Source organism: Abramis brama, assembly GCF_963993115.1.
Source record: "Abramis brama genome assembly, chromosome: 17".
In the NCBI taxonomy this organism is placed as follows: Eukaryota; Metazoa; Chordata; class Actinopteri; order Cypriniformes; family Leuciscidae; genus Abramis; species Abramis brama.
The window spans coordinates 3542478-3557477 of record NC_139979.1 but is presented as its reverse complement, the minus strand read 5'-3'; the positions used below and the strand labels follow the sequence as shown (position 1 = coordinate 3557477).

Here is a 15000-nt window from a genome sequence, read left to right as displayed (position 1 = left end):
TAACATGAGGGGCTTTCGCACTGGGTAGTCATAGGACCTAGCCACCTAAATTATATATATTTAGTCATACACTGTATATATAACTAAATATAACTAAAATTGGAATGATTCCTGTGGTGCGAACACACTAAAAAGTGCGACCTTCCACCAATAGAAGAAAAAGGTTCTATATAGAACCTTAAAGTGTTTTAATTTGTTTGTTTTTTATTTTAAAGGGACTGTGTGTAGCTTTTTAGGTATTTTATTATCTAAAATCAATATTTTTATTAATAAATATGCCCTCAATGGTGTACAAATACCTATGCCAATGATCAGACTAATCCTCGTAAACAAAGAATTTATTATCTTTATATACATGGGACGGGTAGGTCCACGGAGGCTTCCATGTAGTTCCGCCATCTTGAAAAACTATAATAGCAGAGAGGGACAAAAAGTACTAGGCCAACGCGTTTCCACAACGCGTTTTCGTTCAGAGCCAGCGTCACGTGACTGAAGCCAGCAGAAGCGGAGGTGCAGAGCAGAGAGAGGCGCTTGTCACTGCCGCGGCAAGTTTAAAAGGATGCACTGCATGGTTATTTATACACCGTTCATTCATACATATGCTGAGTCACAGGATGAGTCCTCGTCGTCGAAAAAGTCCAAAATAGACCGTAAAAGGAAACGTGACCGGAGATTACAAAAACAAGGGTTAATGTCGGGATAGCTAATGCAGGAGAAAGCTTTCAAAAGAGACCCTGAAGTTGCCTGCTTTCTTCTCGACAGGTAAGTCAATGTTACGGTCTTAATTACAAGCTTTTTTTTCATTGCTTGGTTGTGTACTTTATTATATAGACAGTAGAACATTTATAGTTAAAAGTTAAACAGGCTCTTTGATGAATAGCAGCTATTGAGTACAGTAACGTTAGAGAAGGCTCTGATGATGATAGGCATGTGCCGGTATCAAATTTTCATGCTGCGATTAATTGATTGAGCTTTTATCACGGTATACGGTATTATCACGATATTTTAATTGCTATAATTATTAAAGGTTAAAAATTAACAAATTAAATTAAATACAATTTGGTTTTCATTATAATAAATTATGACACAAGTAAAAATATAATACAAATGTAATATAGTGCACATATTTAGCAAAATACTCCTCTCTATAGCTATTTTTTCTAGTCAACTAATGTGTTTGGTCATTAAATGGCTTTCCTGAGGTAAATGTAACGTTCTGTGACATAATTGTTCACCTGCAGTTTTATTGACCTCTTTCCGTGGTTGAAAAACACTGATTGATCGATATTATGTTATGAGGCATAAATACCTTTCGGTAAGTTGTACTGTATCTTTAAATAAAAAGTAACAGAGGATCGGTTTACTTGAACTGAGGCGCTACAGAGATCTGTCACGTCACATTTACAAGCGCCAAAACGGTATTTATTGTCTGAATTTCATAATAAAATGGACAGAACATGAGAGCTGAGATTTTTTTTCACATCAAAAGTAACCTGCTCTGTCTAGTCTGTCGGTGTCAGTGTCCTCTTTGCTCTGCGATTTTTCTCTGCGTGAGAAAATGGATGTGTGGCGCGAGAGCATGTGAAAAGTGTCGATTGCGTGAGTCTCACGCTGAATGCTGAGTTGACAGCCCTGCTTTTAGAAGGGAGATAAATCGTCGGCAGCGTTCCTCCTTCCGCCATGCTTCTTCTCCATGTGAGGATTGTTTACATTAAACTAGAGTGCGCACTGCGCCGCATGCACACAGTGCTTCATGTGGGGATTGTTTACATCAGAGTGCGCACGTGTTTCGCGCAGCATATACACAGTGTTTGTTTAAGCGGTTGATGGAAAATAAGCTAATGCGCGTTCTATAAATATAAATTCTGATCTATTATTTTTCACGGTATTTTGAAGTGCCCGCGATAACAATATCGTGCATATTCATTACCGCGATTTATCGCATTACCGAATACCGGCACATGTCTAGATGATGATGATATCTAACAATGCACATACTTCAAAAAATATAATGAGTAAAGAAGGCATTACTACTAATTACCATAGTTAATGTTTTTCACAGTCAGTAATTCATACTGTAGCATTCTTTTTTTCGTTCAAGTTTCAGTTTGTTTTAAATAACAAACCTGTTCACCCAAGGAAAAACTCGAAGTGCTATTATAAGACATCCTGTCATAGCTTTTTAGTACATAACGGCTACCGTAGATGCAACGCGCATTTAAAAAAGTGAGGCGCTGGAGAGCATTATTCGTTTGAATGCAAAATACAATTTCACCACTAGATGGGAGAAATTCCCACACACAGTCCCTTTAATGAACTTTTATGAATTAAACAGCTCATAAACATACTTTGTCAGTGGAAAAAAAAGAAATAATCCATTAAACCATGTATTATGTTATAATTTAAGACTTTTCTCCTCCTATAGAACCTTTTGGGCATAAAGGCTTCTTTACAATTGAGTCAAGAGCCCTAGGGTTCTATATAGAACCTTTTCTAAGAGTGATTCTCTGAGATTTGTGGAGTTATTTATGTTATGCAATACATTTTGAAATGTTTTAATTTTGTTGTGATTATTTAACCTAGCATTGTGTGTTATTGTAACCTAACAGAATGTAAATAGAGTTTAAATTAGATATTGCTTACATGAGAACATTAAATTAGCTAATTATAAAAAATATTTTTATATTTATATTTTATATCTTTTGACATTTTAATGCTATCATATTGATTTCTGAAATTTAATCAAACAGGATTTACCAGAGCATCACTGTAAACAAGATTGTTCTCTATAAGTGTCTTGGTTTAAATAAACCAACTAATATCACAAAACATCATCATCTAAACCATATTGTTTTTGCATGTGATGTCATCATATTAGAATGATATGCATCATCATATTTGCATCATCATATTAGAATGATTTCTGAAGGATCATAAGACACCAAAGACTGGAGTACTTGCTGATGAAAATTCAGCTTTGCATCACAAAAATAAATTACATTTTAAAATATATTAAAAAAGAGAACCATTATTTTAAATTGTAATAATATTTCATAATATTCCTGTTTTTTTTGTTGGTTTTTTTTGTTTTTTTTAACTGCAGGCTTGATGAGCATAAGAGACTTCTTTCAAAAACATTAAAAATAGTAACGTTTCCAAACTTTTGACTGGTACTGTATATATATATATATATATATATATATATATATATATATATATATATATATATATATATATATATATATATATATATATATATATATAGTACAATAGTACTGTACAGTAAAATACAAAGCTAAACCAAAATATTAGTAAGCACTATAATAGTATTCAATAGTATACAAATAATAGTAAAATAACCCTGCTTTTAGCAAGAATGTGTGTCAAATGCAGTGATCTGTTACTTCCTAAATGAGTCTCCATTGATGAGACGAGAGCAGAACCGGTGGAGCATTCTGGAGAAGAGACGCGATTTAAAGGACACGACTGATAAGAACAGAGAGCACAAGCTTGGAAAAGAGACGCTGACGATAGCGCAGTCAATCCCATTAGCATCTACAGAACATCTACAGTTACAGGAGACACGCGTGAGATTGAAGGGCTGTTCCTGTGACCGGAAAAGAGGTGTTCTTGTCAAAGCAGCATGTTTCACACCAGGCTGGAAGCATCTCATGTCTGCTGCATGTTTTTAATGGACAGCTTACGTTATTGACCTAGATATTATAGAAGTGAACATAATAAGGGGCTGCATTCCTCTTTAATCTGTTATTGTGATTATCCGTGACAGAATGCAACTAGTAAACAATGCATTTATGACCGTTGCCTAACCTCACTCACTCGTATTTTTCTGCATGCAGTGGGTTGGGTTAGGGTTTTAATGCAATTAACTCAATGAACACAATGCAATGAATGAACACAAGAGAAAGAGCAAAACAGAACTCAAAGTGTGAGTCTAAATAGAAACAAAACACTTCTTTTAAGAACGCTTAAAACTAGTCACACAGACTTTTTTTATGACCATTAAATCTGTTCAGCGACTTTGTCATCAAAAAGTTGCATTTGCAACCCAATTCACTTCAGAATAAGACTAGGAACATGTATTAAAAAGCAAATGGCACCAGTTTTGTTGACTAAGGCAAGTCAATCCACTCAGCAGCCCATCTATTCTCTATTTAAGCAATACAATAGTCATTCAAGCGCCATCTACTGGAGAAGGACTGAAAGCTCCAAAACTTATAACTAAGCTCACATTTTAATAATGTTTCAAATTACAAAGAAAGTCTAACAAAACATTATCATAAATTTCATTTTCGTTACCTGAAATCAATCTACAAATAACATGTTTCAGGTTAGCTGATGTTCATGAGATAAGCCTGTTGTGATTTCTACAAGTCAGGTCCACAGGTACACAGAAAAAGACCATTTGACTGACATGTAAATCAATCAACCAAAGGTTGTTGTTTCTTTAAACATGCCATTTAACATGCAGCTCTTCAAACCGTTTCACATTGCAGATGATTATGCCACATTTGTGAGTTGATGCCATTTTTAACTGGAAAGATGGAAAGATTATCATTGAATAACAACTTAAAATTGCATGTCATATGCACAACTTATGGTGTTTTGGCCTTTTTTTGGAGCTTGGCAGCATAAATCACCATCCAATTTCCATTGAAAACAGAAACTGTTCAACATAACCTCCAAATCCTCTGTGTTTCAGTGAAGAAAGAAAATAATGCAGGGTCAGAACAACATCAGGAGGAGTAAATAAAGACTATTTATTGAACTATACATGAAGTGATTTTTATAGGTTGCTGAAATATCTCCTCTGGGTTTGTGTGAGAGCCAGGTCTGTTTAGCTTTCCGGAGTTCATTCCCACCGCTCATCTAATCCAGTTGCCAAAAGAGGCCAAGATGTTGGAGGTTATTTGAAGGTCAGCTTTGATTGTTGGTTTGTCTCGGTTTTGGTGAAATGCGAGGGAAGGAAAGCAAACGTTTCCATGGACACATGATAGATCGAGTTGGACTTCATTAAAAAATCCCACAATGCTCCTCTGCATCGGCGCCTCCAGCCCAGACACAGGGGGAGTGGGGCGGATTTGGAAGCGGTCCAGGGTCAGAGACTTGTACAATCCAACTGGCATGTAGCGCATTTGTTCTTTCCGGCTGGAAGTGTTGGGCTGGTGCAGCGATTCACTCCATTTATAAGCCTGAACAGAGGCAACATTCCCAGTCCAAACTATTGTTTCTCATTGGGCTGGAGCTGAAGAACCAGTGGCTCGCAAATAAGAAATATGTGAGTGATAAACAACTTTCACAAAAGCAAAGACATGGGATCGTTTCCAAGGTGAGGAGCTGTACCGCCTAGAGCTATTTTCTCTTATTTCCCCCTTCGTTTTCTAACAAGAGCACTTTAAATGCATTTGGATCAACAGTATGTCAATCAAAAGTCACACCCAGAGAAACGTCTGAACAGACTGAATTACATTAGCACATTTACTGCGCCTTCACAGCGTCTGGAGCGCACGGGCTTTGACAGCACGCTATTGATTAGGTGTTACAAACAAGTTAGTTAGGAATCCATGGATTTAACTGAGAGCACATCTCTTAATTTCCCAATAGATTACAAGTCCAATGCAATCAATGACCTTGATCACAGAAGCGGAGACAAGCATCAAGACACTATTCTGAGATAATGATCTCGCAGTGCTCTTTGTTAAGGCGGCATTAATATTGCTATTGCTCTTACTCAGGGTCAGTGATGTGATCAAATCTCTAGCAACAAGGACTAAAGTATCACAGAGACTTGCATTCAAGACAATAAGAAACCACCTACAGCAACCACTTAGAATTTCTTTTCAACCACCTCTGTATTTCAATTACTATTTACTAACTATTTAAATGAGAAAATGCTGCAAAAGACTTTTTGTAAAAAAATCTTTTTCAAAATTGCTTGATATTCAGTAGAATATATGAAGCAGCGAATCAAAAGAGTGATTCATTCACAAATCTGCCATTGGTATAGTTGTGATTTAGGGGCCGTTTACACAACACCATTTTCAACAACACCATTCTCAACTAAAAACAGAAATGTTTTAATGCGTTTTGGTTAATTTACACGACAACAGCATTTTGGGGGCCTGAAAACTACACCATTATCGACTCTGTGTAAACTACAAAAATTTGCATTTGTGAAAACGGTAACTTCATGCGCTTGCGTATTCAAGTTCATTCTAGGCATACGTGAGTATCTAACTTGACTCCCAGTATTTTACATTTTTTCCTGACATTTTGCCAATTCATGTTCCAGGGTCACACGTAGAAATAAACCAACCTCATCGTCTGTCCAGACAAAATGGCTTTCGTCATCTTGATTGTTTGCATTCACCGCTCTTTAGAAGAATGCGTAGTGTTTCTTTACAAAGGGACAACATCACCAACTACTGGCCTGGCATGCACAATACAGTGTTTTAGTCATTTTCACAGATGCGTTGACAACTTTGTTGTCTGTATGAAAAACTTGAAACCTCTTGATGAAAACACATTTTATGATGTTATTTCCATCAGCAGGTGCATACATTTTTGGTCAAGATCCTGTATTGATAATGCAAGAGCACTCTGTAAAGTCTCCTCCAGCACATCCCAAACACTTTCAATGAATTTAAGCTCTGGATTCATGTGTGAAAATTATTCTTCATTCTCCTCTCAATCATTCTTTCACAGTCTGAGCCTGATGAATCTTAACATTGTCATCCTGGAATATAGCCATGATGTGTCTTCCTACATGGTTGTTTAAGAAAGGAAAAGACACTTATTCAATTAGGGTTAAAAGAGCTATTATAACATGCTAGAAAAATAATAATCACTACAATAATGATCCAATCATAGACTCTTAAGAATTTGTCAATTTTAGTCCAAAAAGGCCGGTCAGAGTATTTTAATATTTTCTTCATGTCATAAAGGCTTCATTCAAACTTTGCATTCTGGATTCTGATTCAACTTCCTGCTTGAATCTATTTGCATGCTAAATAGTGATTGGCTTGTCTTTCCTGGATCTATTTTACCATCTATAGCTATCAGCAGAAAAACATCAGAACCAAAGCCGCCTAAGACATTATTATTTTGTTGCAAGCACTGCTCTCTCCTTCAGGAAATGCAAATGGACTTTAACGACGTAAAGCCTGGGCTGAAATCCCTTTTATTAAAAAGCACGGAGACCTGGGTGATTTATTGTTCAAGGTCTTTATCTTCAAATGTCTCTTTAAGAGTCCTGTGTTTGACGGACATAGACCCGCTCGCCATGAGAGCTGCTAAAGAAGAGTGAGAGAAAGTAATACGCAAGAGATGAAAATCGGCTGATAGTGCGAATAAAGGAGAGATGAGAGGCAACGGAAATGAAAACGCAGACAATATACAAGAAGTAAGGAAGAAAAAAACAACAGGGAGGCTGTGGGAAACTAAAAAAATTGCGATACTAGCAACTTAAATATATTTTTCAGTGGCGTCCAGCTTGATTAAAGCTTTTAATCTTATTCGCTAAAGTATTCTAGTTCTCGCTCTATGTCCACTTTTTTGAAAGGATTGCAAAATAGTGGTCAAAATCCATTCGCACTAGACTTTAGTGGACCACAATAAGTTGCAAATCGGACCTGGATATATGAGACTACTTGTACTACAGCCAACGACTTCTACAAATGGTAGTTCTGTTATGACAACTCTCGGAGTGTTTGGCATGGAAATGGTTACGACAATGTTGATATGTTTGGTCTTGGTGGAATAGATCTGTTTTTACTGCTACTTCTGCTGCAAAGCAAGTACAGCACTTTCTACTGCCAATACATACACAACACGCTGCTGTGAGCGAGTAAGACATGCTGGTGCTGCTGTACAATATAGCGCATATGAATTACACGTAGCAGATCTATACAGGTGGAGCTGGGGAAGGTGGAGGGTATCAGTGCGTGCTGCAGCGAGCTCATTGGCTACCGATACAGCAGGAACCAATCAGCTGTGCCCTATAGAGAATGATGTGATTGCAAGCAGATTGAGTTACTGTACGTACACACCGCCGCCGACTTGAGCTTCAAAGGTACAAAGTCTAAGTCATTCATTTTCAATGGAAGCTGGCTTCTCTCAGCTGCAAGGAGCGTCAAATCCATCGGCGTCGCGTTTTGGGCGTTTTGAGCGACCAGAGCGTCAATAAGAAAGTTGAAAGTAGCTCAACTTTATGGTAATGAGCTATGACACGGTTCAGCGGCAAGCAGCGACAAAACACCAGCAACCAATCGGAATATAGACGTCCTTCGCGCTGGCTGATTCCGGAGAAACATACGATGTAAACTTTCGTTCCTACCATAACATTAGTTCCGAGAAAATGGGAGGAGAAGCTGATCATCGCCGTTGCTGGGTTACCTATCATTTACGATATGACGTTGTTTGCATATAGGGACAAAATCTCAGAGTCCGACGTCTTCTCCGCAAATACAATACAGCAGCACCAAACACAACAACTTCGCGATGATCCATAATAATCCAGTGATGCACATTTGAGGATGAGCGCAACTTTTATTGGAAATATTTACGAACGCTCGTTTTAAGTGGGAATGCAATTCATTCGCTCACGGTAACACCGATTTGACCAATTGCACAGATGCAAATAATAATAATAATAGCTAATTATTCTTTTTTTCCCAACCAAATGTGACCAAAACTGTTATAAAAATGCTGTCATTATAAAAGGTTTCTAGTGTCAATGTATTGCTTGTTTTTTCTGTTTACATTTCATGGTGTGACACTTCTCTTCTCCCATGATCGAACATAGAATGCTGCTACGTCAGAGCGGCCAAAGCGTCAACAAGCTTCCCCGTACTTTTGGACAAGCGTCCTTGACAGGGCGGCCAGAGCTTCTTTGCAGCTCAAGTCGGCGGCGGTGTGTACGTACAGTTAAGGGTCTATCAGCCTGCGCAATCTAGAGTTTCATGACAGAACTTTGTATTTGAACAATTTTCAAAAGAGCTTCCTCACAACCACTGGCCTAACACACACACACACACACACACACACACACACTCATAAACACACATAGGCTCTGAGATTCACAAAGCAGAGGCAGTCGATATCTCCTTACTGTGCTTCAGTTCTCACAGCATCTCCTCACTGAACGCCCGCTGTGCAAACACAAGTGTCACGCCGCACAGAGCCATCCAAATAACAGAGTGCAATCAAGACAGTGCAAAACAATACACATGCAATTTAGAGTTCAGCTCTTAGTCTTTCCTAATGACCGGCGTATTCGATTTGCACAGAATTAAAATCACAAAGTACATCTGAGAAACACAACACGATCGGACCTCCATCAGGGAAAACTAGTCCTGTCCGTATAAGGCTTAAAGTGAATCTACAAAGCGAGTGAAATACTCATTAAACAGTTTGATCGTTCAATCAAGCAATCTACAACTCGCACTGGATGGAGGCTTTCTAATCATTAATCAAGTCAACGAATTAGCTTTCATCGTATCATGCTGGAGCTTTTCATGGCCATTGTTGCTTTGTCACTGAGTGATGGCGAGCAGACACTCATCGCCGCCTGGTACAAAACAGCCTGACAGTCACATTCATTCACCAGCTTCATCATAGACCATGACAGGCCTTCACAGCACTCAATGCGCTTTGATGCCTTCAACATGAAATATTCATTGGATCATATGTCAAAACGGAAAGTGAACTCTCGGCATAAATTAAAAGTCGCTATTTAGATTTGTAATGACATTCTGACTGATTCCTTCATTTACATTCACTTTTTCATCATTTCCCCTATGGGGTCCAAAACAAGAATTAAAACATAACCATAATTTATTTTTAAGGACCATTTTCCACCCTCTATCTGATCCTTACATCCAAGCGGTCCATTTTTGCTGCTGTAGCTTTAAGACTTCTATGCAAACACTCCGTTCAATATGAAACAAGACACACAAAACATGTTTCAGGGCACTTGTTTTTTTTTACATGGCAAGTAATTTGAGCTTAACACTTTACTCTCATCATTATTACAGTAGTTCCTGTAATGATGATGAGAAACATGGAGGTGTAAACATGGTCATTACATTACCATTCAAAAGTTTAGGGTTGGTACGATTATTATTATTTTTTTATGTCTCATGCTCACCAAAGCTGCATTTATTTAATCGAAAATACTGTTAAAACTACTTCTTTTTTTTAAATAACCGTTTTCTATTTGAATATATAAAATGTAATTAGTGTTCTGGTGGTTGATAGGGTGTTGCTATGCAGTAGCCAGGACATTGCTACGCAGTTGCAAGGGTGTTGCTAAGATATTTTTTAGTCTGTCATATGCATTTGTTGGAGTTGCCAGGCTGTTCTGGTGATTGCCAATACATTGCTATGCAGTTGTTAGGGTGTTAATAAGATATCTTAGTGGTTTTTAGTCTGTCATATGCATTTGTTAGTGTTATACTGGTTGCCAGAGTGTTGCTATGCGGTTGTTAAGACATTGAGTGTTTTTTAGTCTTTCATATGGGGTTGCTAGTTGCCAGGGTGTTGCTATGTGGTTGCCAGGCGGTTCTGGTGATTTCCAATACATTGCTATGCAGTTGCTAGGGTGTTGCTAAGATATTCTGAGTGGTTTTTAGTCTGTAATATGCATTTACATGTTCTACTGGTTGCCAGTGTGTTGCTATGCAGTTGCTAAGACATTCTAAGTGTTTTTTTAGTCTGACATATGGGGTTGCTAGTGTTCTGCAGGTTGCCAGGGTGTTACTATGTGGTGTTCTGGGTTCTAACTGAATTAAGTAAAATTCAATAAAGTTAAACTGCAAGTAAAGGACTATGTAGCTATCATTTGCATATGATATATAATTTGTTTTCAAACCATTTTATCATCCATCACAAATAACCTGAAGTATAAGGAATACTAATACAGCTGTTTGCATTTTCCAGCACCACTGATAATATATATATATATATATTTTTTTTTTCTTCTTCTTCTCCCATGTAAATAACACCTGTGAAAACCTGCAGGCAGAACAGAAGAAAACCACATTCTATATGAGAATTGTTTGTGTGAGGATCTATTCTGAATTATTCATTTCATGTTTTCTACTCTATTCTCTAGTTTGCCTCACAATAATGAAAAAGAAATGTCCCTAACGCACGGCTTCAGAACAAGTACTGAATTTGGAGGCAGCCAACAGGAAAACGAAAGAAAAGAGGTAAGGCATTAAAGGGAATATGAGATATGAGATGTTTGTCTCTCCGTCCCAGAGCTCACAGGTGACTTTCAGCATATCAGCATGTTTTCCACAAGTTGGCTAAATGCAGATGCAATCTTCCCGCGTGTCTATTTACTCATGGGATTGAATTAAAGGACACAGTGTTCATCTCATACTCGGCTTCACAGGGACACATAACAATCATGGATTGTAAAAGGCGGGAAACCTGTACATGGCAAGAAACGCATACACCCACTGGCTTATCGGATTAGTTATTGCACAAAGTAGGACGTCTTTTTCCCATGCTTAAAGGATTTTTTTGCAAAAAGGCTAATTTGCACCCTGCACTCAGTATGGGATCATTCGATTGGAAAGACAGATAGTTTCCTGAGGCTAATTGGGTTGCTGTGATGAAAAACAGCAATTAAGTGATAAAGTACTGGAGGTTTGACCCTTGAATCTATGAGGCATGTCACTTTTCTGTTAGAAAACACCATTAAACAATTCATAACAATCCAGTGCTTTAGCAAGTTACCGAAACAGTCCATTTCTATGGTGTTTTTTCCACCACAGCCCCTGCAAAACAACTGTGATTGGTCACTTTAGATGTCAGTCAGACAGTCTTACTCCTGTCTCTGTTAATATCATGCTGACAGTCAAATTACTGGCAAGTGTCTACGTGAGGCTTCAGAGCACATAAGAAAAACACTCGCTCGATTTGATTTCAGATGAGCGGACAGGACTGACCTCATTCCCACACTGACCTTTCGTATTGTCTATTACGTATTTCTAAACGGTAAAAATCCATGTTCCTTACTTATAGAAAGGTAACATTCGAAATGTCAAGCGTACTGATATTTTAACAGCACACGTGACATTATTACAGTCCTACATGACCAGGTCTACAGCTGCATGTCTCTGACTAGAGAGACGTCCAGTATTACTGATTCTGCATTGAAAGCAGATTGATTTCTTATGAAGAGAGTTATAGAGCGGACACCTCTATAGAAATAAATAGATGGTAATAGAAACCGTCACCTAGGATGAGGATTCATGGCTGTTTGTTTTTGAAAAGCCTTTTAATCTCCCCCTGGTGGCTGGCTGCAGTATAGCTCATAAACCCCGCCCTCGCCATGTAATCCAATGGGACGCGAGCCAAACTAAAAAATCCAATTACACTTCAAATCATTTTATTCCAATTGACGGTTTCTGTCATTTTAGGCAGTTCTTCTCAAGCAGACGTGTGTTCAAGTGTTTTTCCAATTAGTTTGGTTTAGTTTATTTATATAGTCAATGCTATATAAAATGGAGTGTAAAATCATGATTGACAGCTGTGCTTGTGATTGAGTCTATGGGCGGGATCTTGATACCATGGCTCCACCTCAGGATCACTGCGCAGACTCATGAAAGATGTCATGGGTAATGACCATTTCAGGGATATTTTGGCTTCATTTTTCTACAGTGGAAGGAAGCGGAGACGCTTCATCCATCTTTTTTTTACAGTCTATGATCTGATATAATAGAGCTGTGCACCAACTGAATTCAGAATGTCTTTTAAATTTGAATAGAATTTGCAAACTAATTCGAATTTAAGAAAGTAGAACTTAAAATTAAATGAAATTCAAAGAAATGCATTTCATTATTCACTATAATTACCAATAAACACGTTCATACCCACATTACACAGACTCCAGAAACATTAGATGATATTAATAATCAATGTTTGAAATGACATATATAGACAATTTTTATTTAATTTATATATATCAATATATTGTTTACATCATTTTAAGATGATTAAAAATAATTTCATCATTCATTTTATGCAATTTGTTAGAACCAAAATAGAATTAATAACTGATTTATCAATTTAAACTGATTAACTAATTTATTAAAACAGATTTATTGTTATGCTTAGACTAACTAACTAACTAACTAACTAACTAACTAACTAAATAACTATAAATAAGCATATTGACAATTTATCTTAACACTAAATTGCCATAAATTAGTTGGGCTAAAATGTTGGGCTACTGAAATTACAGTTCTGGGTAAATTCCTCATCCTGTTATTCTAATTCAAAATTTTAATTCAACATCCTCTGTGTTGTTGCCAATTTAATCTGAAATTTATTCAACCTCAAAAACTGCAACCTAACAGAAACGCAAAATAAGTAAGCACACATATGGTGGTCTTCCAGCACAAGTGCACAAGATGCTCATAGTTGATACAAACAGACTTTGACATCAGCATGTTGCTTTAAGTAATGACTAACTAGTGCATGCAAACAAATACTAGAAGAATATAGTCCATTTGAAATGACATGCCAATTATGAAGCCTTAAAACGCTGTCTAGTTAGGGCAGCATACTAGGTCTTTCCACAAAGCCATGAAGGACATAAACAACACACTACAAAGCCTTAACCCGCAATGTTTCAGTATCAATCAAATGACACGTCAGTTTGGACGTCGGGTGCAACAATCACATTCAATCCTGTGAGACGAGACAGAAATGCGCCTGGTTTCCTTAAAAGACGACCTGAAGAAAACAATAAAACTCACACAGCGTATGTTAAATGATAACCTCACTCACCAAACATATTCCCAATGTGTCCATTCTTGGTCAGGGGTCGAAGTTCATTCTTGCCCCAAGCGTAACTTTTATAGTTGTCCCAGGCGAACTTCATCATCTGCAAACACAAAACAAACAGATGTGAGAAAACGCGTACGGTGAAACACCTCACCCATTGAATGTGCTTTTAACAAACGTTTAGTGTGTTGTCACAGGCAAAAAACATGATATTACGATGCAAACATGTCTAAAGCCATCAAGTGCAGATGTTCACTGATCATCAATGATCAAAAATGCAGATGAACCAGAATAACGTGGGCTTTTACGCATTAGACGACAATACCTCTGGCGCAGTGAAGCGTGGAGAAGTGCAGCGGAGGGCTGGAAACATGAAATATGGGGATGTTATGAATGACAAGGAAAAAACAACAAAGAATTTAATCATGTTCCACGAGGTCTGTTTATTTCAGCTGGAAGCAACACGCTGTCATAATTAGCTGTGCTGTAACGCGGGGCAGGCCTGCAGGATCACATTAATCAAATAAATACATAAATTCATGAACAGATAGACAGTGTCAAAGTTACCCATGCACTTTATCAAGTAAATAAAGGATTAAACACATAATCATTGTTTTCTCATGACCACCGCTCATTTAAATGAACTGCCATGTTTCTTGAGCAGCAAATCATCCTATCAGAATGATTTCTGAAGGATCATGTGATACTGAAGACTGGAGTAATGATGCTGAAAATTCAGCTTTGATCACAGGATATAAATTAATATATTCACATAGAAAACAGCCGTTTTAACTTGTAATAATATTTCAAAATATTACGGATTTTACTGATCACATAAAAAAATGCAGCCTTGGTGATCAGAAGAGTCTTCTTTCAAAACTATTACAGTATATTGCAAGTATAAATGAGTTACCAATGCACATCATTCTCTCTTCTCTGCTGATGTGTTCACTATGGCACGAGGGCGGGGCAACCTGTCACTCACATGAGATCCACCAATAGCAAGCCACGACCTTCCAACCTTCCAATCAAAACCCCACAGACAAAATCAAGCCCTGCTCTTTATTTGCTCTTGTTCCGGAAGCCGTTTCACTCTGATATAAGTCACAATAGGGAAGAAAAGCCTATCATAGCTTCCGTTTCATGGCCTGGAACGTATAAGTATAATTCCTTTAAAGTAAC

At 37.5% G+C, this 15000-nt stretch overlaps 1 protein-coding gene across 2 annotated transcripts in view; it reads right to left on the bottom strand.

The window, feature by feature from the left end:
- The window catches only part of LOC311066912 (mannosyl-oligosaccharide 1,2-alpha-mannosidase IA), a 206071-nt gene that overhangs the window by 95753 nt on the left and 95318 nt on the right, over positions 1-15000 (bottom strand). For both annotated transcript variants that reach the window (XM_084088360.1, XM_084088359.1), the window contains exon 2: positions 13822-13918. In XM_084088360.1, the coding sequence (XP_083944486.1) occupies positions 13822-13918 (97 nt within the window). The remainder of the gene's footprint in view (positions 1-13821; positions 13919-15000) is intronic.